Genomic DNA, 27,865 nt, shown 5'->3' with positions numbered 1-27,865 from the left:
CAGTAATTAACTTCCAATGACGATGGCCACCGTCCCTATAATTAACTTCCAATGACGATGGCCACCATCCCTACAGTTAACTTTCACAGACAATGGCCACCGTCCCTACAGCCTAAAAACTGAGTGACTACCAGGGGGTTTTTTTCTTCTGAGAAAGAACATGACAAAAAAAAAGGAAAAAATTATATATACGTACTGTATTTATGTGTGTGGATGTGATTATGCCTCCATCAGCGGCAACACATGACAGTCATTAAGTCTCTCTCAACTTTATTAGCAACAGGCCCCAATATCAGCATTAGTTATCAATTTTATCACGAAACATAATCACAATTTATATACTAATGAACTACAGTCAAAATGGAACCTGAACACTGAGTAGAAATAATCAAAATAATATTCATAAGAAAGTATAATTGATGTTTTTAAATTAACTCTATCTATTTACAAAAGTAAAGCTGTCTAGTGGATAGATTTGACAGTAACACCTCTCTGCTCACACCCCAGAGCCAACTCATTATGTACGGAGATATTAACCTCCCTCACTACGCACAATGATGGCATATAACTAAACCTTAAGACATTGAACAAAAATTTGAGGTATGTTGGCACTGAAGCAGACATCTTTACCAAACAGTAATAAAATATAATTCACGTAATATTTCAATATGAAGTCGTGTATTGTTACAGTTTCCTCCATACTGACTTAAAAAATAATAAAATAAAAAGTTTACATATTTACTACCTAAAAAAATACTAAGAGTTCTACACATTACCAGTTTTCCTACATAAATTAATTCTTGAAATACTATGACTGTACAATCACCAGACATCGTATACTAAGTTACACATTCATAAAGTAATGCATCCCTTCAACTATGATAGATAAAATGACACCTACACATATTGTACTTATATATAATATCACATAAAGGCATCGAGTGGTTTGTGAGAAGAAGATGGAGTTTGTGAGAGGCAACAGGTAATGCTGGACTGGCTCAGGGAAGTGAACATTAATATAGAATGAGAGAGAGACAAGACAGGGAGAGAAAGAGACAGAGAGGAAGAGAGAAAGATACACTAAGTGAGATGGATATTCAAGAAGAAGCAGTGTGTGTGTGTGTGTGTGTGTGTGTGTGTGTAAATAAGTGGAGAGAGAATGATAAATGAGATGAATAAGTGAGAAGATGAGATACAGAAATAGAGAGAATGAGTGAGTCACAATCAAAGAGAACAAATCTTCACTAACGCATAAAACACATGTTTCAAGTAGTGGAATTAGTACAAGTAAAGTTATACCGGTATATATATAGTCTTCAAAGTTGGACCATCAACAGGAGGAAGTCATCTTAAAAAAAAAAAAAAAAAAAAAAAATTCAGCATAATGAAAAAAACTTATAATTAAAAAGACACAAGTTATAGTGTTGTAGAAACAAGTAATACCAGAGTCTGTCTTAAACACCAAACACTGTGGTTCTTGATGGTTATTTTATCAGTCTTCCTCTTGACTCTCAATTTGATTCTGATGCACCACAAAATACCTTAAAGTACAACTAACATCTACGAGTATTTTTTTACAGGCTACGGCTACCACCGAGTTCTGGATCACGTCACTTTAAGGCTAAGTCTCTCGTGGTGGGATCTTTGTCACCACAGGACCGCACGTTACCGACTACCACCGAGGTCTGGATCACGTCACTTTAAGGCTAAGTCTCTCGTGGTGGGATCTTTGTCACCACAGGACCGCACGTTACCCTCACAACTCTCACTAGAATGTCTTGGCTGGACTTGGGTTTTAGCGTCGGCGTCGACACTGCCGTCACCTGGGGCTCTTCGTCTTGTTGATGGCGTGTAACATCTCTCTTGTGCGTTGTGGTTGTTGTTCTCTACGACGGCACTTTCTATTGCTGCCTGTAGAGATATACGTATACATAATATTTTAATACTGGTAATTTATATACAGTATAACGAGGTCAAGGTAAAGTCATGAACTTAAAAGACCATAACATCCATAGTTTGTTTGGTGGAGTGATGGGTAAAGTGTCTATCAGAACTAAGTGAATATTCATTGGCCCTTATTATGACTCCTGAAGATTTTGTCATTATTATTCAAATTTCTTTCACTTCACCATACATAACCTGAGACAATATGTACCTACCTTATCATCATCTCCTTGAGTGACGTCAATACCCTGGTGAGGAAGGTAGCCATTTGGTGACTGTCCATTATTTCTCTGGTGGGGAAGGATGTAGGTGGATGTTTCTCGGTGGATGTGGAGAGACGTGTCTTCGTATTTGGTGGATCTTGTATCATCTACCAAGTTACAGTTCCATTATACAGTACTTGTACATAGTCAGCAATGTGGTAAGTTTCAATTTGTATAATAGGTTAAAATATTTATACACCATTCACTAAATTTAACAACAATACAAACAATGGTAAATTATGTTTAGTATTAATGATGTTTTTATGGGGAGAAAAGTTATACTATATTACTGTTCAAGAAACAAAGTAGTAATAAGAAGCATCTGTTACATTCCATAAATTATAATTCTTAATGATCAAAGTTCAAGTCTTTAATGTTTCTCAATTCTAACAGTCACAAACACAGTTCTGAAACATAATATATGAGGAGCTCCGGACCATAACCTGCTAAGAGCCATATATTGCTGAAACGTGTTATGTATTGCACTGTATTCCCCAACCTCTCCTCTATCCCCTGGGTTAGTCACAGAGCCAGATGGGAACCTGTACATGTGGGTCACAGTCCTCTGAAAAGACTCTTGTATGTCACACATTCCTACGTAAAAATTGTCCTCTACACTGTATGTCTATTTTGGCACTTAACAGATTATGGTCCGTCCGGAGTTCCTCATAAAGCTGAATAACAAGATGAAGTACTGAACACATGAAATATTTAGTTACTGTACCTCTAAATTTAACCAATATACTTCTAACATTTTCTTCTGTTCACTATTTAATACAGTACTGCACTACTTTTAAAACACATCAACCAGTGGAGGAACCAGCCCACTATTCTACCTCTACCCAGGACACTAACCTTATGTACTTTCCTTTTCTTTGAAGATGGCAAGAAGAAGATAAGATAATGTTGTAGTTAAGTCTAAGAGTAACACTTACGTCTACAGTCACTGTCTACAACACATTATTAGGTTAGCATTATACAGTGTTTACTCATCAGGGGATATAAGCTGGGGTGACTAATCTTCACATGGTCTCATCATCTCACATAGTCTTACAGTGCCAGTATATTAACTGTAACACTAAATCTGTGTGTAATATTAATATTATATAATACTCCTGCTTCACAGAACACTGAGACATGAATATTTCCACCCTACACAAACAATTCAATTATGTTGGCTAATATGATCTACTTCCTTAGCCATTTATGCATGGGCCCTCCTCTGAGCTGAATAAAATCATCAGTCCTCAGACAAATACAATATTAAAAGTAGTGCCCCCGTAGTGAAGGGGTTGATGGCATAACGTTTGAGATATGTTAAGAAAATCCTAATGTCTGATAAAGTAAGAGAAAATCATAAATACCTGTTTACTGTACTATCACAGCACCAATAATATCCTAACGGAGGCTAGCCACAATGACCAGAGGGAGAGTGACGTACGTAGCAATAAATCAACTTACCTTCCGAGTGTTTATTCCTGCACGTGTACACCGTTGCAGAAACAATCACAATAAGCAGTAAGAGTCCCAGCACAGCGCCGAGAATAATATACAGATGAACATTGGAGAGGGTTAGGTCGTCATTCTTCACTATAGGCACTATGTCATTCACTACTGCAGGTGCTTCTGTTGTGACTGGAGGAGATCCTGCAGCAGGAATAATACACAAATACTAGTTAATGTTGGACAAATTTTGATGTCAACAAACAACTGGAAATTATTGGAAATATCTGATTCACAGTTATTGACTAAGAGTTCAAATTTTTCCCATCTGATTAAGTTTTGGATTGCCTAAGATGTACCGTTGCCAGTACTTATACCAGGTACTGTACAGTGGTTGGTGCATTATGGGAGAAGTTATCTAGCATTCTTAATCAGACTATTATTGTGAGGATCCTGAGGGCTTCATTATTAAATACATATGTCAACTATTAAATAACAGCTTCTCATAGTTCATATAATAAGAAGATACAGTACAGTACAGTACAGCACAGTACAGTACAGCACAGCACAGTACAGTACACCCACCAGCTACGTTCTTCTTAAAAACGGCTGAAAAGTCGGACGCCCCAGCCAGGTTAAAGCACTGTATCTTGAAGTCATAGGAGACATTAGCCTGAAGGTGTGATATTACAATACTTCTCTCAGCAGCACCCAATATTGTCAGCTGAAAAGAAATTCATCAATAGCAACTAAAAGGTTAATTTATATCATATACTGTACATCTATGTGGTACTGTACTGCATAATTAAGAGTATATACAGAAAAATACAAAGTGAACAGCAATATTTAACATGTGTGAACCAAGGCATTCTTACTGGCACCTGAAAAATACTGTACATTTATCCCAAAGAATTAATATACGTACTGTAATATACTATTTATTTTACATTTTAGTATCATCTGGATCTCAACATGTTACATGGATTTAGGAAATACAGTATAGTATGAACTTTAATGATAATACGTTATTCATATATTTTTATTATTCTTTCATTCATTTATTTATTTTCGTTTAAATATAGTCAAAGCAACACAACCTGGGTCATGTTAAAGTGAAACAATAACAGTCAGGATCACGTCATAGTAATAATGTTATAATTATTGGTAATGGTAATTTGTACCAATATACGTACTGTACAATACTGTAAATTATAATGGTTCTTAATGATATACGTACAGTAGTAACTAAGTAAAAAGTAAATGTTACAAATTTTTAATACAGTACTTAGATAGTAGATGTCTTTTAAGAGAAGAATTAATTTTAAAGAAAGAAAGTGTAGGGTTTCCTTGATGATATTGAGAGGAGGACACAGGGGTGGTCTTAGCAGGTTGGAGTGTATAAAGTTGTACCTCTGGTTTGTCCAAAAATGAAAACAGTTATTTTCAATCTAGTGAATAACTGATTTACATACAGTACAACACAGCAGCAATTATTATTATCCTCAAATTTCAACACCATCAATTTAGCAAACTGGTCATTTGTGTGTTTTGTTTGGTTTACCAAATACCTGTAGGTCCTGTTTACACAACTCTCTTCTGGGCAGTAACCAGACTTTGTGTCTTAGTGGTGGCAGAGGACCCCACAGTGTATAAGAGTGCATCAGTGTTGACAAACAAGATCACAGTAGATGTCTTTTATTGTTACAAGAATGAGTGACTGGTGAGTGTGGTATAGGATGCTGCGCTGTGTACTCATTTTACTGTGAACGATGAAATACTGAACACATGAAATATTTAGTTACCTCCAGATTTAACCAATATACTTCTAACATTTTCTTCTGTTCACTATTTAATACAGTACTGCACTACTTTTAAAACACATCAACCAGTGGAGGAACCAGCCCACTATTCTACCTCTACCCAGGACACTAACCTTATGTACTTTCCTTTTCTTTGAAGATGGCAAGAAGAAGATAAGATAATGTTGTAGTTAAGTCTAAGAGTAACACTTACGTCTACAGTCACTGTCTACAACACATTATTAGGTTAGCATTATACAGTGTTTACTCATCAGGGGATATAAGCTGGGGTGACTAATCTTCACATGGTCTCATCACCTACAGGGATGGATATAACAGTGGTAGCAAGAGGTACTGAGGGTAAACACTAAATAACTGATACATCAATGTATATACCCAGACACTGTGATGCAGCTCCCAAGCATATAACATAAATTTATACCCTTTCTTAACCTTGGGGGGGGGGGGGCTAGCAGTGATTACATGCCATTCAGATGATTCCCAAAGATATGATTGATGATATAAACTAACCTAACCTAATCTAACTTACTCTAACACAATATCAACAAACAATTTAAAGTAACTTAATCTAACCCAACCTAACCTTGGTACTGAGATTAAATATGTACCTTAGTGTAATCTCCAGCCTTTGTTGCCTCACGATAGTTAACATAGAAGCCATCAACAGGTACACCAGGTGATGGGTCATACTGCCACTCCAGCTTGACGGCCGTGGAACCCTGAGGGATTAGTGTGGTTATAGTCGGTGGATAAGCAGGACGCTGCATTATCAGATCTTTCTCCAGCAGGAAACGTTGAGAGTTTGGTCCAAGCTTGTTATCATTGTTGGCGTATACGGCAGCGATGCGGAATCTGAAAAGAGCAGTTTATTAACCCTTAATTGGTGGTTAAGGATTCCCCCATCCCTCCCTTATGCACAAAATTAGAGAGCAGGAAACATAAAATTTTCAAAGGTGATGGCCACCATCCCTACAGCTAACTTCCACAGATAATTCCAGAGATACAAGGACACACCAGACTCAATATAAATGTCTGATTTATGGAAGAACTTAACCATGTGGAAGGGGTCCAGGTTGGCTGCAAGAGTGATGGCCTTCCTAGTGCCAGCCCACACAGGTAGTAAAAGAGTACCCTGTGATGCAGGACCTTTAAGACATTCAATCAAACCTCCTCTCACCCTCACTAACCTGTAAGTGCGACCAGTCTGGAGTCCTGTGACCTCGTAACTGTGAACGTGGGATGGTATGTCATCATCCACGGTCATCCATCGACTCCCTCTATTCCCTCGGCTTCTGACTAACTTGAACTGGATCTGTTAATATAATGACTTAATAGAATAAACATCATCTGTGCAATACTTCTTTCCTTCACTCTGTTCTCCCTCCTTCACTTTACTTTTCCTTTATTAGTGTTGCTCCTTCACCCTCTAGGTACATTATTTGTATACCTGAACTGTTTAAATACTGTACATACTGAATTAATGTAAATTTGTATGATGATTTTGCTTTATATCTATCTATCTATATATGAGGCTGTTGAATGGTCTTATTACAACAGATGAGGAAACAAAACTTTACCTTATAAAAGAGAATAGGTAAGCCAGACGTCTCGGGACCATCCCAAGTCACCATCACCGACTCATCTGAGACCTTCGTCATTCTGGGCTTGGAAGGAGGGACCATGAACCCTGAAACAATAATACTTTACTTATTAAATATTGGTACTATATAACTTGAAATTTTGCTCCCCAGCTTAACGAAACCTCACCTTACGTAACTGAACCCAACCCGTCCCAACCTAACTAACCTAACCATCATCATTACTGTTTAACAGCCATTTTCCATTATAAATGATTTCATTCGTGGTCATAACTACCCCACTGCTCTTAAGGATAACACAATATGAATAAAAGTACTGCATCTCAGAACATTACACAAGATATCATGTTTTGGTATGATTCTAAATTTAGGTTTGATGATCAGTTTTCACAGCCTGTGGTGATGTAGATTCAGGTTTACTCTTCCCAAACTTCAGAGGAGACATTGATTCAAAGACTTCTAAGATTGAGAAAAATTGCCTAAATCAGGTACAGTACAGTACACATAATACCAAACCTTTCTTGTTGGCTTAAGGAAGAGGACCTCAGTATTAACATGAATGAAATAACACCATATATGAGAGTCTATACAGGATATATCTCACCTTTCTTCCCTTTCTTCTTCTCTGTTACTACCGGCTCTTCAACTTTCTCCTCATTTCTTCTCGACGTTCCCCCTTGGCCGGGTACACCACTACGATCGTGGCCTCTTCTCTCCCCACCATTACCACCTACTTTTCCACCATTTCCTCCTCCACCGTCTCGCCTCTGACCGTTGCGCCATCTCTGATTGTCATTTGTTTCACTTGGAACATAATCTGTAATCATAATAAATGTAAGTAAAAAACCTTAGCCCCACAAATAATAATAATAATTCTATATTTCTCAGCCAATGTATTTGTGTAAATGATGTTTCCTCAGCACTAACAGTACTTAAAACAAGTGACACAGTGAGTGCGTTAATACTGGCACCGAGGGTTCGTGGTCTTTAACAAGCGAGCACATTGTTCATATTGAAATATATTCCAGGTATACGTATATTTGTTTTGTGTTTTGTGTTCCTACAATGACTCGTAATACAGTAATTGGTATAGACTTTTATACCTAACGATTATCATTTCTTTTTTATTTACTGTATGTTCAGCACCGAGGAATAAAATGTATTACTTTTTAAGACAGTATAATGAATGAGGATCACCTGAGGATTAGCTCTCAAGCTTATTTCACCTGATGATTAAACTCCTCGTCACTACTTGGAGGGATTAGATTAGGTTAACTTAGGTTTGGGTAAATCAGGTTAGTTTGGGTTAGGGTTATGAATCTTTAGATGAAATAAGTTTGAGAAACTAATCATCAGGTGATCTATAATGACTAAAATGCTTGTCAGGAACTCACTTTATGCCTGAGTACATTCCCTCACCAAGAGTTCCACCTTTACACGTACTATTATTAAGGATAGTGGCTCCTGGTCCAGCAGTAACAGTCTTGGGCACTACACTGATCATGGCCACACTCTGAACAGTCCCCTCCGGGTTGTGGGCAAAACACTGAAAGATCCCAGCATGTTCCTTCGCCACAACATCGATAGTTAAACCATTTTCTGTAAGACAAATACAAGACTTATGGTTAAGATTTTAGAACTAAAGTTACAAGTCCTTCATGAGAATTATTTAGGAAGTGGATCCTCAACTGTATTACATTATCAGAAAGAAATGGACCCTTTCAGATTGAGTAAAAAACGAAAGATTGAAACATGAAGCACCATTACCTCCCTGTATCCCCATCTTGAAGCAACAAAATAATGTTAAGCAGAGTATTTACCTGTAATAAGAATATTGCCATCATTCCTCACCAGTCCTCCATTAAACACCCACATGATCTTGGGCTGAGGGTGACCTGTGGCTTTACACACTAACGACACACCTTTACCTTCTTCCACGTCTTGTGAGTCTGGTGACTGTGTTATACTGGGCACCTCTGTAATACATGTACAGCACATTAATAACTGAAGTATTTAGAAAAGACTACTGTACCCTAAACATTGATGGTACTGTACTTTAATATATGGCAACAGTGTGAATCTCTCATCACTGTTTCCTGGGATTAATTCTTCGCCTGGGACAAATGTGAAAAGAAAGTGTTCATGTATATGAAACTATTACTGGGTAGCATCTGTGTGTGTGTGTGTTTGTGTGTGTGTGTGTGTGTGTGAAACAATCATCATGCAAATAATCAAAATGGCATCAGTGGGATTTTGTGGGTGGACGTTTATTAGTATTCAGGACAAAAAAATTCTTAAAATACTAATACTGTACCATAATTTTAATTCCTCATCAATATTTGTGATTGTCTTGATGTAAGAAAGTTGTCTTCAACAGAACACTACTGCACTGTATGTGGAAGTAGATGGTTTATCAACAACACCTTCCTCGGGTACAACCACAAGAACTTTTAACATTAACAGTGAATTAAAATACAATATTGTACATCAATAATCTCAACACTTTTGAGAATCTAACACATAAATCACAACAAGATTAAAGATTACAGGAAGAAGTGAATGTTGTCTCACCTAACACATCCACAGCAACATCCAGGGTGACCTCCGAGCCGACGCCATTGTTTGCCTGACACAGATACGTTCCTTCGTCTTCAACGGCCAACTGGGAGATGAGCAGCGACCCGTTCTCCTGCTGAGAGCTCCGTGACGGCAGAGTTCCACCGTACTTTGACCACCGGACGACTGGTTCTGGATGACCATTGACTAAGCACAGGAGGGTGAGGTTGGTTCCTGAGGCACAAAAAACATGTAGGAATATAAAAAACAGGTTCAATGTGTTCTGTTATCCTTACTTCTCCTCTCCTCTCTATCTCTTCATCTATGCCTTGTGTTCTCTCTTTCTCTCTCTATCCAGCTATGCCTTATCTCTTTCTCTCTTTATCCATCTATGCCTTACCTTCTGTATCTCTCTATCCATCTATCTTTCTCTCTCTCTCTCTCTCTATTGACTGGCCCACACACTCAACAAAATTATATTACCCATAAGTTTACTCACTGGCTAACAAACCTTGACACATTGAGAGCCAGGAGCGCCCCTCACTACCCATCCCACCCGGCAAATCAGTGGGTGGAGCACAGGTAAGGCTGGACAGGTGTAGGAGATACACCATCACCAATGACACCACATAGCCTCAGGGTGACCACTAGTGTCCGCCCACCACCACTATCACCACTGCCATCAACCTCTGCCTACCTACCTACCACCACCACCACTACCACTATTAATACCTACCTACCACCAACGTCAGCCTCTACCACTATTACCACTATTAGTTTCTGCCAACCTCCACTACTACCACCATTACTACTATTAGTCTTTGCCCACCTACCACCACTACCACTATCACTACCGCCACTACCTAGTACCACCACTACCACCACCACTTCCTATCTCGTTTCACCTCCATGTAGTGAGTAGAGGTGAAGGGCGGGTGAGGCAGGAGCTGAGGTGAAGGGGCTGGTTAGAGGATTGGAAAGAAGAATGATCGGTTAGGTGAGGTAGGCAGTGTTGTGGTGGTGGTAGGTAGTGGTGGTAGGTAGTGGTGGTGGTGGTGGTAGGTACTGGTAGTGGTGGTAGGTGGTGGTGGTAGGTAGTGGTGGTGGGTACTGGTGGTGGTGGTAGGTACTGGTGGTGGTGTGGTAGGTAGGTGGTGGTGGTAGGTAATGGTGGTGGTGGTAGATAGGGTGGTGGGTACTGGTGTGTGGGTGGTGGGTACTGGTGGTGGTGGTAGGTACTGGTGGTGGTGGTAGGTACTGGTGGTGGTGGTGGTGGTAGGCAGTGTTGTGGTAGAGGACACAGGGGACAGCCACCACCACCCACTGGTAGCCTCCAACACAGAAAGATGGTAGGTGAGACAAAGTCCATCACTGCTGTGTGCTGTTGTGGGCGGTGCATGACTCTCTCTCTCTCTCTCTCTCTCTCTCTCTCTCTCTCTCTCTCACTATTCAAGCTGTCATATAAACCATCATCACATCCACACTATCCCATCATGTTTATAAACAATTTACTCTAACACTATCCAGGTGGCATTAAGGGGTGTAATTAACTCCTATCCACTGGTATATACAAACTATTCCTGACATCCTCTATCCCAGACCACTTATCCTTGCCTCTATACTATCCCACGACCTGCTGTAACCCCACACACACCTGGCTACATCTATCAAGCTTGCTGGTCACACACTTCACCTCCCCCCCCTCCTCTCTACCCTTCCCCATCATCCTCTTCCTAACACTCCTCCAACTCTTCCTCCTCCTCTTCTTCATAACCCTCCCTATCCACCTGTGTGTGTGTGTGTACATCATTATGCAGAGGGTGTAAGCCGCCATGCAATTCAGTAATGATTACCTACCTGCCATGACCACACTGCTAATGACACAGGTATTGAAAGCTAGACAGCTGTTAAGGGGTAGACAGCTGTTAAGGGGTAGACAGCTGTTAAGGGGTAGACAGCTGTTAAGGGGTAGACAGCTGTTAAGGGGTAGACAGCTGTTATGGGGTAGACAGCTGTTAAGGGGTAGACAGCTGTTATGGGGTAGACAGCTGTTGGGGAGTAACAGCTGTTATAGGGGTGGAGCAGCTGTTATGGGAATGAACAGCTGTTATGGGGTAGACAGCTGTTAAGGGGTAGACAGCTGTTATGGGGTAGACAGCTGTTAAGGGGTAGACAGCTGTTATGGGGTAGACAGCTGTTAAGGGGTAGACAGCTGTTAAGGGGTAGACAGCTGTTATGGGGTAGACAGCTGTTAAGGGGTAGACAGCTGTTATGGGGTAGACAGCTGTTAAGGGGTAGACAACTGTTATGAGGTAGACAGCTGTTAAGGGGATGACAGCTGTTAAGGGGTACACAGCTGTTAGAACAGAACAGCTGTTATGGGGTAGACAGCTGTTAGGGGTGGAGCAGCTGTTATGGGAGTAGACAGCTGTTAAAGGGGTAGACCTTCTTCATAGGGTAGACAGCTGTTATGGGTGAACCCAGCTGTTAAAGGGGTGAACAACTGTTGCATGAGGTGAACCCAGCTGTTAGGGTAGACAGCTGTTGAGGGATAGACAGCCTGTTAAGGTACACAGCTGTTAGAGTCAGGAGCAGCTGTTATGGGTGGAGCAGCTGTTAGGGGTGGAGCAACTGTTATAGAGTGGAGCAGCTGTTAGGGGTAGACAGCTGTTAAGGGGTAGACAACTGTTATGAGGTAGACAGCTGTTAAGGGATAGACAGCTGTTAAGGGGTAGACAGCTGTTAAGGGGTAGACAACTGTTATGAGGTAGACAGCTGTTAAGGGATAGACAGCTGTTAAGGGGTAGACAGCTGTTATGAGGAAGACAGCTGTTAAGGGATAGACAGCTGTTAAGGGGTAGACAGCTGTTATGAGGAAGACAGCTGTTAAGGGATAGACAGCTGTTAAGGGGTAGACAACTGTTATGAGGTAGACAGCTGTTAAGGGATAGACCTTCTGTTAGGGTGAACAACTGTTATGAGGAAGACAGCTGTTAAAGGTAGACAACTGTTAAGGGGTAGACAACTGTTATAGAGGTAGACAGCTGTTAAAGGATGAACAGCTGGTAAAGGGGTGGAACTGGCTATTTATGAAGACAGCTGTTAAGGGGTAGACAGCTGTTTAAGGGTGAACAGCTGTTAAGGGGTGAACCCAGCTGTTATGAGAATGGGCTGTTAGGGATATAGACAACTGTTAAGAGATGACAAGCTGTTAAGGAGTGAACAACTGTCTGTAGAATTGGAGCAACTGTTAAGGATAAACTTAAACATTAAGGGGTGAACAACTGTATAGGAAGACAGCTGGTAAAAGGGATGAGCAGCTGTTAAGGGGGTAGACAAGTGTTATGAGGAGAGGAGCAGCTGTTAAGGGATAGACAGCTGTTAGGGAGTGAACAGCTGTTAAGGGGTAGACAGCACTGTTATGAGGTAGACAGCTGTTAAGGGGTAGACAGCTAGCTTTGTTGGGGGTAGACAACTGTTATGAGAAGACGAACATTAAGGGATAGACAGCTGTTAAGAGTGACAAGCTGTTATGAGGAAGACAGCTGTTAAGGGATAGACAGCTGTTAAGGAAGAACAGCTGTTAAGGGGTAGACAACTGTTATGAGGTAGACAGCTGTTAGGGGGACAGCGCTGTTAAGGGTAGACAGCAGCTGTTAAGGGATAGACAGCTGTTAAGGGAGTGGAACAACTGTTATGAGGGAAGACAGCTGTTAAGGGATAGACAGCTGTTAAGGGGTGAAACAACTGTTATAGGTAGACAGCTGTTAAGGGGTGGGCTAGACAGCTGTTATGAGGAAGACAGCTGTTAAGGGATAGACAGCTGTTAAGGGGTAGACAACTGTTATGAGGTAGACAGCTGTTAAGGGATAGACAGCTGTTAAGGGGTAGACAGCTGTTAAGGGGTAGACAACTGTTATGAGGTAGACAGCTGTTAAGGGGTAGACAGCTGTTAAGGGGTAGACAGCTGTTATGAGGAAGACAGCTGTTAAGGAATAGACAGCTGTTAAGGGGTAGACAAGTGTTAAGGGGTAGACAGCTGTTAAGGGGTAGACAAGTGTTAAGGGGTAGACAGCTGTTAAGGGGTAGACAGCTGTTAAGGGGTAGACAGCTGTTAAGGGGTAGACAACTGTTAAGGGATAAACAGGAGTTAAGGAGTAGAAAAAAGTGTTTAAAGGTAAAGACTGTCCTAATGAGCCCTGCCTAACCTAACCTAACCTAACCCAACCTCACCTTCCCCAACCCAACCTCACCAAACCCAACCTCACCTAACATCTCCCTGCACTTAACAACGTCTCTACTTGACCAAAGTTATAACCAGCCTCATTATTCATACATAAATTGGGTTCTCAGCCCAGGGTCACAAATATTGATCATGCTATAAAGGGTATGATAAAATAGCATCCTGTTAGGGTATCCTGTAGGGGTATCCTGTTGGGGCATCCTCTTGGGGTATCATGTAGGGGTATGATTTTCTTAAGGAGGGTTGTATTTATGATAAGGCTCTTGTGGGTAGCTATGTGTGTGTGTGTGTGTGTGTGTGTGTGTGTGTGTGTGTGTGTAAAGGTATTCTTGTGCGTGGGTACCTGTAATCTATACCTGTACTTACCTTGATACCTCTAAATAACCTTCAAATTTCTGTTAACAATGAAACGTGTGGTGTGGTGTGGCGTGGCGTGGTGTGGAGTGGCGTGGTATGGTATGTCGAGACGTGAACCAGAGACACCATCACCACAGGACCACAATAAAAAAAACCCACATTCCTCCCTGAAGTTAAAAAGTCTCACTAGTGTCACAAGACTCGAACCAACGTACCTGACATCCCCTCATAACACCCCCCCCCACCACACACACTCTTAGGGTATAAAGTATATCAACGGCCTCAGATCCGCAACTTCCTCTATTACGTCTACTCGGATTAGGAGGAGCTTCATGCACACAGGCACTAGTCTCTCTCTCTCTCTCTCTCTCTCTCTCTCTCTCTCTCTCTTCTCGACCTCCACGCATGAGACTTACCTCCCTATATTGATTCAGGACTCGTCTATCACACACACACACACACACACCTCAGGGTAAGGGTAGTTAATGAAGGTCCTACCCTAGATGATACCTAATCAGGGCTAATTAAGGTGAAGGTCCCATTAGCAAGGGGATCAGGTAGGTAATGTATTATGGTTCGAGGGTCTGGCAGTATGGGTCGTGTCGCTACCTTAATACACCTGTAGGTTAATTAAGGGGTTGAGAGAGAGAGAGAGACCCAGTACCTACCAGTGTGCCCAGTATAGATGGTACGAAGGGTGATGAAGGAAGGCTGGGCAGCGGGGGTCTGGTCACTCCTGGGCACCACCTTCAGGATAGTACGGGTGTTGAGGGCAGTTTTCTCCTCCAGCAGGGTGTTGTGGGCGATGCAGCTGTACTCCCCGGCCGCCCACACGCCCACGTCATGAATGAGCAGGTCTCCATGGGGCGTGAGATGGTATGCTGTAATGCCCCAAGGTGAGAGGGCATGAAGAGGGATATTTAGTACAGTATTATGATAACTTGTTCTAAGTTAATAATAACAGTGGGCTACTATGACTGCACTACTATTACTACTACTACTACTACTACTACGCTCAATTACTACTACTACACACACACACCTGTACTCTGGGAGACATCAAGGCGCTGGTCATCCTTGAAGAAAGTGATGGTCGCCTCTGGTACAGAAGTAGGTGCCCCACACTCCACCCTGGCTGATCCTCCCTCCACCACTTCCAGCTCCACCAGAGGGGCGCCGCCCTTAGGATATGGCTCCAGGACCGCCGCCACCAGCCGTCCAGGTAGGGAGGTCAAAGCGATGGCACCAAACCACGCGACACACTGTAGATGAATTAAATCATTACTTTACTATCATGGTTGTGTCTAAGATAGGACCCAGACAAGACACATAAACAAACATGATACAGCTAAACACAGACACCCACCCACCTGGTACAGCCCCAGTTGGTTCTGGTACTCTGCCTCCCGAGGATTAAGATTCACCACCAACACACTACCGTCCTCCGTCTGCTGTACATCAAAGGGTAGTGACCGGTGATGTTCTTCTTCTTCTTCTTCTTCTTCTTCTTCTTCGTCGTCATCATCGTCGTCAGCTACAGCAGGAGCCAGGAGGAAGTGGTGGTTGTACTGCCAGGATATCTTCTCCGCCGTGACGTTGGTGGCACAGGGGAGTCGCACTTGGCCTCCCCTCACCGCGTATATCTCTGTCGCTGGCCACTGCTTGAACCCAATGCCGAATTCAGCTGTTGGGAGGAAACAAGAATGATGGTTTTGTTAATATGGGTCGTTTAGTGGGGGTCGTCTTGTGGAGGGTCGTCTTGTGGAGGGTCGTCTAGTGGGGGTCGTCTTGTGGAGGGTCGTCTAGTGGAGGGTCGTCTAGTGGAGGGTCGTCTAGTGGGGGGTCGTTTAATAGGGAAAGAGTCGTCATTGATGGAACAACCACTACCATCACTACGACTAACATACCATCATCACCACCACCACCACCACACAACCAGCACTACCACCAATACCACACTAACCCGGGTACCAGGTGGACCGGTCCAGCAGGCTCCCGGTACTATAATACTAAGATGTATATGGAAAGTGTACCCGTCTGAGCTATTGTTGCCGACCACACCCCTCCCTCCCCTCTCCTCCCCTCCCTTTCCATCCTCACCTCCTTCCCTTCCATCCTTTACCTCTCCGCTCTCATTTCCTCACCTCCCCTTCGCCTCTCCCTTCTTCCCTCTTATCAACTTCTTCACCTCCTCCCCTCTCCTCTTCCCTCAAAGGGCCATAAAGATAAATAGAAAGACAATTAAAGAAATGGAAACGGAAGAAGAAGAAGAAGAAGAAGAAGAAGAAGAAGAATGGATCACTTTGGACATAGAGTTGAAATCACCACTTAACTGTCAGTACAAATTAGCCCATTACACACACACACACACACACACACACACACACACACACAGTGGGCGTGTTCAGGGTCGCCCGGTACTGTCGGGCACCGAGCCACACTATGGTCCTCACAGCTCCCAGGACAGAGACCATGTTAGGTGTGGCCCCAGGACCCTCAAGGTAAACTGTCTATCCATCTATCTATTCATCTATCTGTCTGTCTATCTATCTATCCATCTATCTATCCATCTATCTATCTATCTATCAGTAGCTGTATTTTATTTATGAGTAAATGTGAGTTTGTATATAAGTAACGTTATTAATGGTTTTTATGGCGATAAGTCAAGGAACACACACACACACACACACACACACACACACACACACACACACCTAACCCTGGAAGCAGTATTACGCCAAACAAGGAAGCACTATTAATATTCAGTATTTCTGGGACCTTTCCTACCACTACTACTACTACCACCAGTACCACTATTACTATCACTACCACCAGTACCACTATTACTATCACTACCACCAGTACCACTATTACTATCACTACCACTAGTACCACTATTACTATCACTACCACCTGTTCTAACCTAAGCAAACCTGACCTAACCTAAACCCAACCCAACCAAAACCCAACCTAACATAACCCAACCAAAAATAAACCAAATCCCAACCTAACATAACCCAACCAAACATAACCAAAACCCAACCTAACTTAACCACACCAAAGTCCGTGTGTGTGTGTGTGTCGTGTTTGCAGGCAGTAAACGTAACTTCGACCGCCCGGGGAGTGTCTGGGTGAAACTGGGAGTGTTTATATGTGGTCAAGAGGCTGGTTGAGTGACCTCTCGTTAAGATTCCAGAGGTCACACAAGTCGAGGTCAGGTTAGGTGAAGATTAGACACCCGAGTTTATTTCACTTAACCTAACCAAATCTAACATAACAAACAAACAAACACAGACAGACAGACAAACACAATAACAAGTCAATAAATGAGAGAGAGAGAGAGAGAGAGAGAGAGAGAGAGAGAGAGAGAGAGAGAGATCCTTCCTGTAGCAGGGAGGTAACACACAGATGACCTACCTGCTGTAGTCGCGCCCATCACCACCACCAGCAGTAGGGAGAGGGCGTGTAGGGGGGGTGGTACTGTGGTCCTCTGGCTGCTACAGTAACACATGATAGTGGCGGTACCTGCAACACATTAAACACCTCACTCATAATAACATTTTCTTTCATTAAATACAAAAACGAGTATACTGTATATAAAACATGGCCGATATTTTCCTCTTGTTTTTTCTCCATGTAATCCGTTAAATGGAGGGTTCACATCTATGGAACCCTCTATATAACGGACTTTCCTTTCTAAATAGTCCGTTAAATAGAGGGTTCACATCTATGGAACCCTCTATATAACGGACTTTCCTTTCTAAATAGTCCGTTAAATAGAGGGTTCACATCTATGGAACCCTCCATATAACGGACTTTCCACTTCAAACAGTCCGTTAAATAGAGGGAGGGTTCACTGTCATATTTGTCCTTAATGAAATACAATGACACAAAAGCTTAAATAAACGACGACTAACTTCATGAATCAAAGCTTAAAACACGTCATCAGCTTAAATAGATATTATCATCAAGCTTCGACACAACACAAAGCTTAAAAAACAGGCATCATCCCTTCCCTCCCCCACCACGACACAACCCCTCCCCCTCACTACCAACATCCAGGTGGGCGTGTCTGTTTTGCGTACTTTCATGACGTCACATCCGGTCTCCCCCCCGAGTAACAGATGTAAACAAACATGTCCTCTTGGCCTTATGTTTGTGATTTAATAATAATTGTTTGTTGTTCAGTGTATATAGTGTGGTGAAAGATGTATGGGGGTTAGTGTGTGTGTTGTTACGACCGTGTCGTATTTTTCTATTTTTTTTTATATAACATGCTTCCATGTTGCTCCATATTATTCCTGTAATGATGTGTTATATTACTATTATATAATCTGGTCACCTTACCCTGTGCTGTTAAGGTTTTACCTGTTATTATTTGTTCAAGCCCATCTTATTTCTTCATTTAGTATTGTAATAAGCATTCTTTGTTGCTCTAACGACCATCTGCATCGTTAAACGACCCACCGGCGGGAAAAGGCCCTATACAGTATATAGTGGTCCACCAACTGAAGGCAGTTCAGTCCTCTTGTCATACAGTTCACATCCTTTGAGTGCCATCCATCACCTGTTATTATACTTCATTTATTTGTGTTGTTCCTGTCGTCACCAATGTGGTATATCTATGTGAGTACCTATTTATGTCTCTATTTATGTCCATCAGTATTTGCTTAGTTACATTTAAGTAATTCAGTGTTGTTTCACGTTAGTTAATTTCGGTGTTAGTTTTTATATGTTTATGCAGTGTTAACGTAATCCAATGCTTTATTTTTATTCTTTTGATGTTTCGATGTTTAGTATCATTTGTGTCTTAAAAGTTTCGATGGTGAATCAATTTGTTGTGACAGCCTACGAGGCTCTTTATTGTGTTAATATTTAATTAATTAAATTTTTTAAGGTTAAATTAATTTATTTTTATCCCCTTTTAATTTACTTCACTTTTTTTTTGTTACGCCCAGAACCTGGATATTTAAGAGACGGCGTAACAGTGTGTGTCCTCCACGCACCTCAATATTGCCCACCAAGGTTATGTCACCTGATGATTAAACACACTAACCTAACCTACCATACCCTAACGCTATCCTAACTTAAGTTAACCTAACCCTAAAACTAAAACACCCTAACCTAAACTAACCTATCCTAACGTTAACCAAACCTACCGGAACCTAACAGTAACCTAACACTTGCCTTCTCCATGTTTAACCAGCAGGTGATATAAGCTGGGGGGGCCAGTCTTCAGGTGCTATGTCTCTCCTACAATACATTCTTGAGGTCCAAAGTTAAGACGCCTAATTTTGTCCATTAAAAAAAAAGACAAGTCAGAGGGGCGCCAGTGTGTGTGTGTGTTGTAGGTAGGACACGGTACAGGATGGTGTAGGCTGGGCAGGGCGGTGCAGGATGTGTGGATGTATCTTGTGCCTTCAACACAGTCACTCGCTGTGTCCTGTCCGTCCCAGCAGGAAGGGGGAGGAGGAGGAGGGGAGGAGGGTAGGGGAGGGAACCAGGAATCTCATGCAGGGGAGTCGAGCGTAAAGTAAGGGAGGGTAGGTGAGGGCGAGTGACCTACCCAGTACCCCCTCCCAGGAACCTGTATATAATTAACGTGGTTTTAGGTAAAGGTGTTGTCATGTCACCCCACAACACACCTGTCTCAACTACCACCATCTTAACCCAACCACACCACCACAACTACCTCCCAATCACAACTACCCAACGACCTCAACCACTGCCATCACTACCACCATCACCACCTGTAACACGACCCCCTGATACGACCACGCCATTGTCAGCACCCAGCACGACCCTATGATAAAAACAACAACTTACTAGGACCAGGGAGGGAGAGGCCACGGGATTAGGGTCTTAATCACCCAGGGCATAAGAGTCAATTAGCCTTGGTCCTAACTTAAGTAATCCCACGGGTCACTGGAGACTGAGGGAGGGAGAGGGTGGGAGGGAGGTCTACCACCACACCAACACCCACTTTGGAGGTCTACCACCACACCAACACCCACTTTGGAGGTCTACCACCACACCAACACCCACTTTGGAGGTCTACCACCACACCAACACCCACTTTGGAGGTCTACCACCACACCAACACCCACTTTGGAGGTCTACCACCACACCAACACCCACTTTGGAGGTCTACCACCACACCAACACCCACTTTGGAGAGATGCCAACACAGTGTTCATCTTCCCCCACTTTGTAAACAAATACCAATATATACGGAGTAACTATGTGTGGCATGTTAAGCCCTTGTTCCCCTCCGCCACCAACAACAGCTGAGGCAGATATTTTTACTGGGAAACAAATATGTGTTGACGGTGAGCTGTGACGCCCCCCGTGCTGCTGCTGTTATTGACGACGATGTTGCTGTGATAATCCTCCTCCTCCTACTGCTGCTGTTAACGCTGTATTTAATGCTGTTATCGCTGTAGCTGTATCCTACTGTACTATAAACGAAATCCAATTACAAAAGGCAGTACAATACAGACGGACCTGTGTGCGTGTGTTCTCCTGCCGGGGCCTCGTCAGTTGCGTCCTTCCAGGGGTTATTAGGAGTTTTCTCCCTCTCTGTGTCAGCCCCAAAATCAGGGTCAAGCTAACTTTATCCATTAGCTTTTAAACAGTTGTAAATTTAGGGGTCACACACACACACACACACACGAAGAAGAAGAGAAGGAGTGACGTACCCTGACAGCTCCCGTGGGATATAGTCGGCCCTCCTTCAGTAACTCAACCACACCTCTGTCTCTCTACGCCCACACCTCTACCTATTCCTCTATCCACACTACTACGCCCACCTCCCACCCGCACCGTCACCTCCAACCCCCGCCCACATTACCAAGATCAGACAAGCGGGAGGCGATAGAAAGACGTGTCAACAAATAGGATCGAGGTTAAGATGGAATTCGATCCTCTGTGTGGCATCCGATCCCCCAACCCACCCACTGCAGCCTCCCCCACCCTTGTGCCACCAGAGGTCGCATGATTGATACAAATTCAGTAGTAAATCCTGTTTCGGGTTTGAGATTTAAGTGTAATAATAATAATAATAATAATAATAATAATTTCATACATAAAACCCATTGTGAGAGAGGAGTGTGGACCTCCAGGCAGGTGTGGTCCTCGAACACAGGTGTGGTCCTCGAAGCAGGTGTAGACCTCGAGGCAGGTTGAGGACAAGACAAAATGACCGAGGAGGAACATGGAGGAATGTCAAGTCATGATAAATAAAAAAATATCACAAAACAGGATAAACTGGAAGAGAAACCACGAGATGAAACTGTGGGCAAGGTTAAGTGAGAGAGGCTGGTACTGTAGGGGGATGTTTGTACCGGTAATATATAACCTGACCAAGAGAAACGACCAAAACACAACGATAAAACACATGATACTAGAGAGAGAGGCAACAGGTGGATTACTTTTACTTGGTGTGGTCCCATTACTCTTTCCCCTGGGCTACAACTTCCGTCCACCATTGGGGTGGCCACAACAGCGGTTCACCACCAACTGAGTTCACTAAAAGCCGCCCCGGGGCCACCCACGCCCACCCTCTTCTTACCTGGGCCACCCGCCGTTCACCACCCCACACGCCCACAACCTTCCAGGAACGCCATCTCTCTCTCTCTCTCTCTCTCTCGGAATACGAAACAGATAATGTGATCACCCCTAATACCCATCAAAACTGGGGTCCATTAGGGCCTGGACCCATTAAAACATTTTACACTCCAAGAGATGTCTCAAACTACATCAATTGGAGAGAGAGAGAGAGAGAGAGAGAGATGCAGGTGTCTCTCGTCCATGTCAAGAGATAACATGAACTAACCCAGACGCTGCACTCACCAGGCGTCACTACCACACAAACCAATCAACAGTCACGGGCAAGTCACCATTCCTGGTTACTTAAAACACCTAGTCACCAATAACAGGTCACCATTCCTTTTAAAACAATAATGGTGACACTGTCTCCAAAATCACCAATGTTAAATCACCATTCTAATCACCAATTTTAAGTCACCTTTCCTTTAAAGCATCAGGTGACTGAAACTCCCTGAAGTCACCATTGATAATTCACCATAACCTAAAACCCAATGGGACTTTAAATTACCTAAAGTCACCATTTTTAAGTCACCTTCACCAAGTCGTTCATAGACTCGTGAGAGAAACACAAGACTGAATTAGTACGGCGTACAACCTATGAGGAAGTGGGGGGAGGGAGAGGGAGAGTGGGGTGAGGAGAGATTGGTGGGGAGAGAAAGCGAGAGGGGAGGAAGTGGATAAGATAGGGAGGGGGAGATATGACGGAAGGAGGGAGAGGTAAAGAGGGGAGAGTAGAGGAGGTGAATGAGTCAGGGAGAGGGAGTGAGAAAGGGAAGGGAAGAAGGGGCGGAAGACACCCGAGAAGAGTAATATGAGAGTGGTGTGTGTGTGCGTGTGTGTGTGTGTGTGTGTGTGCGTGCACGAACCCATCCAAAACTTTCTACTGTCAACACGTACACGCACTTTACCTGTTTATCACACCTGTCACCTGGAATGACAGTTTATGACAGGTACAGACACGTGAGATAGCTGTCATAATCCACCCAAGCCTCACCTGTCGACAGAAACGACAGTGAATTTTCTTCCATCTATCTATCCCAGGAAACCATCTCCTTAAACACGAAAAATGATAAAATAATACAATTCACTACAAGACATCGTAACCCTGATCTACCACAATATTTTTTATACCAAGGTCGTGTTGTTGGAGGGTGGGGAGGCTACGTTATTCTGTCTGTCTGTTTATCCTCCTCACGCCATTGTTATATATGTGGGACAAAATTAGTTAGTTTTATTTTATTTTCTCAAAGATCTCTCTCTCTCTCTCTCTCTCCCCCTCTGCCTAATGCTATTCTTTCCTCACCACCCCCCCTACCTCCGTCACCCACCACCCCCTCTACCTCCGTCACCCACCACCCCCTCTACCTCCGTCACCCACTACCCTTTCTACCTCCGTCACCCACCACCCCTCTACCTCTCCTCCGTCACCCACCACCCCTCTAACTGTCACCCACTACCCTTCTACTCCGTCACCCACCACCCCTCTACCTGTCACCCTCTACCTGTCACCCACCCACCCCTCTACCTGTCACCCACCTCCGTCACCCACCACCCTCTACCTACCCCTCTACCACCCCTCTACCTGTCACGTGTCACCTACCTCTTCTGTCACCCACCAATTTCTACAGGGTCAAACCTCCATCACCCACCACCCCCTCTACCTCTCCCTCCCCCAAAGTCAATTACAGGTGAGGGTCAGTTATCATGCCAGACGGGTCGTAATTATGACGTATACACAGGACAATAACACTCAGTAATAAGCGGTTAGCGCTAACACACACCTCTGGGGGTCACCTGTCCACCTCCACCGTTTTTCAAGGATCGTACGTTCATTTTTTCCTCGTAAGTGCAAGTGTAAGAACGTATCTGACCGACTGACTTGTGGTTCAACTTACAAAGGTCTGAAATGGCTGAAAGAATTACACTTGAGATTCTGCCTTAAGTTCTCCACGATTGTTTGTGTTGATAAATATATACCTCTTGTGTGTCTAGGTCGATTAACTAGACACGTTCACTTAACACTGAGACTCTATACGTTCACTTAACACTGAGACTCTACACGTTCACTTAACACTGAGACTACACGTTCACTTAACACTGAGACTACACGTTCACTTAACACTGAGACTACACGTTCACTTAACACCAGTTAGGAGACAAGAATATCGTAAAGAGGGACTCGGGAGGAACACACATTATCGGACTCGGTAATTTGACGCTGAATTACATTTGATTATCACAGTACAGTACAGTACAGTAGGTCCGCAGTATTGGCTACAATTAACTTAGCTGAATCACCTTACTGAAAGATATTCACGGCTGACTGTACGACTTTTGTGCCTAGGGAGGTGGTGGAGCCCCGTGGAGCCCCAGGGAGGGTGGTGGAACTTCAGGGAGGGTGGTGGAGCCCCAGGGAAGGTAGTGGAGCCCATGGGAGAGTGGGAAGGTGAGGTTAGGTTAGGTTAGGTTAGGTTAGGTTTTAGAACAATGCGTCGTAATTCACTTAAGGGTTTTGGTAGTGAAGATGACGTATCGTTGAGGACAAAAACCCCAAGAAGGTAATAATGGTTGGGGGCAGTCAGGTGAGACGAGAGCGGTCAACTGGGCCCTGTCCTGGTAGGCCCCAACCTAATCACACCTAACCTGCTGACATGACCTAACCTGCTTTAACCTGCTGACATGACCTAACCTTACCTTACCCAACCTAACTTAACCTAACCTACTCTGACATGACTTAACCTTACGGTGGAGGAGAAAGCCAGTGATGGTGAAAAAGGCTGGTGGTGTAGAAGAATGTTGGAGGAGGCTGGTGGTGGAGGAGTGGAGGAGGCTGGAGGCTGGTGGTGGAGGGGTGGAGGAGGCTGGTGGTGGAGGGATGGAGGAGGCTGGTGGTGGAGGGATGGAGGACAGAGATGGAGTACAGTAATTGTTTTCCCGTCATAATAACGGGTTACACTTCCGCCCCTATACGGTGACACAACGAGTGGGTGGCCCAGTCCAGGTCCTGAGGGCAAGTGGTAAGGGGCAGGTGAGAGAGAAGCAGGGGGCAAGTGGTAGAGGCAGGGAGGGAAGCAGGTGAAAGGAGCAGCAGGGCAGGGGGCAAGTGGTAGGAGGAACTGGAGGAAGAGGGCAGGTGGGCAAGGGGCAGGTAGATGGAAGGAGGGGAAATTGGCATATGGAGGGGAGGGAAAGGCGACAGATGGTAAGGGAAGCTTCAAGGGGGGAGGAAAGGGGGGGTGGAGATATGGATGGAGGGAAGGAAGGAAGAATGGAGGGATAGGAGTCGGAAGAAGGCAGAGGGAGAGAGGAGGGATAGGAAGTAGGAAGAGCAAGGGTGGATAGGAAGGGGAGAGAAGGAAGAGAGGGAGGGAGGGTAGCCTAACCTCTTGTAAATAGCCTATAATTACGGTAGGCTACACACGTGGTGAGAGAGAGAGAGAGAGAGAGAGAGAGAGAGAGAGATCTTAATCGCCACACTTCACCCCTCTCCCCACTCAATCTTCAATCTCAACCATCCACGTGATTGGCCGATCAAACATAACTACTCGATCGTGATTGGCCGATCAGACATTACTACACGACCGTGACATCAGTAATTGGTTCGAACCGGGGAACTGAAGGTGTAACCCATCACAATCACACACCTACGCCAGCAGAGATGGACTGAGAAATTAAAGATAATTGGCAACCTTTTCACCCCTCGAGGACGATGACTTAACCCCTTGAGTACGAGGTATCATCCCCTTGCACAGGATGACAAGGGGGTGCCCAATAAACTAATCCCCTCGGGGGCAATATATATATATATATATATATATATATATATATATATATATATATATATATATATATATATATATATATCCCCCTTGAGTAACGTGTGTGTGTGTGTGTGTGTTTGGTGGATCACGAGGAGACATAATACAATATAAAGTATTGTGGTGGGTGGGAGTTTAGGACCCCAAAGTTAGGTTAAGTTAGGTTAGATTTTGACCGCGCACCCGTGTGATCATCTTGTTGGTGTTATCATGTTATCTCATAACAGTGTCATCAGTCTGTTATCACTGCACGTTATTGTTTAGTTATCTTGTGGTGGATGTTGTAAGTCACCTGTTGCCTCCCACCTAACCTCACCCTAGGGGCCTCAGTTGCAAGGTTGGGGTGAACACTAAACACAACATTATTATTCTCCTCCTAATCCACATTTTATCAAGAAGCGCTCAACACACTGACCCTCTCGGCTCTCACTGATCATCACCATGACCCTCTCGGCTCTCTCTGATCATCACCATGACCCTCTCGGCTCTCTCTGATCATCACCATGACCCTCTCGGCTCTCTCTGATCATCACCATGACCCTCTCGGCTCTCTCATCACCATGACCCTCTCGGCTCTATCATCACCATGACCCTCTCGGCTCTCTCTCCCATGACCTCTCGGCTCTGACTCTGATCATCACCACAGGATCTCACCATGACCCTCTCGGCTCTCTCTGATCATCACCATTCTCGGCTCACCATGACCCTCTCTCTCTCTCCCCAGATCATCACCTCGGCTCTCTCTAATCGTCACCATCGGCTCTCTCTGATCATCACCATGACCTTCTCGGCTCTCTCTGATCATCACCATGACCCTCTCGGCTCTCTCTGATGTTACAAATGTTATCTCTGTCTCTCATTATCTCTCTCCCGTTATCACTATTTACGTTACTTTCCTCCTTATATATCACATCATCTTTATTTAATTAACTTTTTCGTATGGGTACCTGACTCTGCCGTTTGGTAAGTGAAGGCGGTCGAGTACAGTGCCTAGATCCAACGCCCCAAAGTTATTAGTAATGAGGTAAGTGCATTGGCGCTGTTCCCGTGTGGCCAGGACACTCCTTCGCTACTACTATTATTACCATTATTATTATCACAATCCCCGTTAACGCCTCAACAGGAGGAACTTCACAACAGCCCAACACATCAGTTCCGTTAATAGCGTCAGCCCGTTTGGAGGAGGCAGAGCTGACATCATTACCCAGCCGCTGACGGACACACCTAGCTAAGACTGTCAGCCACACTCATTATCTACCTCACACCTGCTGCTTCGAGGCCCGCTGACAGCTCCTGACAGTCAGCACCTCTACCATGGGGAGGGGGGAAGGGAGTAGAGACCACCAGCTAACATTTACAGCGTCAGCTCCATATAAATGCCTTCGTATGTCTACCTACAGCTCTCCAAACGTTTAAGAGCTGACAGATTCAACTTGTATCTGGTCATGGCTGATGTGCTCTCACCGGTGATCCAAAAGTTAATATCTAGTGAAGGTAAAGTCAGTGTAGTGTCGTGCCCTTGTTTCACCTGGGCAGCTGCTGACCTTACCTGGGGCATCACTGTATACCTGAAGGCTTGTGGCTATTACCGCCGGGCTTTTATCAGTACCCGATATATTGTAATAACCTGTCAGTGTTGTGAACTGTTGTAGTAACCTGGTAGTATTTGAACTAGTCAACACACAAGGAAACATCTCACCTGACATTGCCAACATCTGATGACCTTACCAACACTGACAACTTTACCAACTCTTGACAACAAAACTAACCTAACTTCACCCTCCAAATAGTGTTAGGGTGGTTAATTTTCAGGTGAAATAAGCTGGGGTGGAGATTCTTCAGGTGAGCCAATTAACCTGTGGGTCTCACCTGTGTATCATTCTACTGATGGTTAAGGAAAGTATAAATCTATAATGTGGAAATGTATCGATGTATATCATAGTGTATAGTGATGAGACTGATGACAGACGGTGTATATCTACTGTACTGTAGGTGACATCCACGCGCCGAAGTATATGATGTCAGTTTAGAGGTGTGTATGATGACAGTATATTAGATGTGTATTAAGACGGTGTATATAATGAAATAGACAATTTATGAGATAACTATTGGGGGTTGACTCACCGCAGTCAGTGTGTGATCCTGAGAGATACTGACGAATAATGTGAGAGGCGGTACACAGCTCCCTGATGCTGCTGCCCCATATACCCTCCCT

General features: G+C 43.8%; 1 protein-coding gene across 1 annotated transcript; it reads right to left on the bottom strand.

Moving 5' to 3' along the window:
• Window positions 1-180: 180 nt before the first annotated feature.
• On the bottom strand, window positions 181-27,865 carry LOC121856260 (interference hedgehog-like). Its single transcript, XM_042351656.1, has 16 exons — window positions 27,775-27,865; window positions 17,642-17,749; window positions 15,595-15,908; window positions 15,267-15,486; window positions 14,893-15,105; window positions 9,640-9,858; window positions 8,889-9,044; window positions 8,512-8,667; window positions 7,673-7,885; window positions 7,048-7,157; window positions 6,658-6,782; window positions 6,079-6,322; window positions 4,236-4,374; window positions 3,669-3,854; window positions 2,160-2,314; window positions 181-1,911 (listed from the first exon to the last, which is right to left on the bottom strand). The coding sequence occupies exons 2-16, from the start codon at window positions 17,733-17,735 to the stop codon at window positions 1,696-1,698; spliced, it is 2,760 nt and encodes a 919-aa protein (XP_042207590.1). The 5' UTR covers window positions 17,736-17,749; window positions 27,775-27,865; the 3' UTR covers window positions 181-1,695.

The sequence above is a fragment of the Homarus americanus genome, unplaced genomic scaffold, assembly GCF_018991925.1.
Source record: "Homarus americanus isolate GMGI-L3 unplaced genomic scaffold, GMGI_Hamer_2.0 scaffold48016, whole genome shotgun sequence".
Lineage (NCBI taxonomy): Eukaryota > Metazoa > Arthropoda > Malacostraca > Decapoda > Nephropidae > Homarus > Homarus americanus.
Note: the sequence above shows the minus strand (reverse complement) of the source record. Positions and strands in the feature narration are given on the sequence as shown.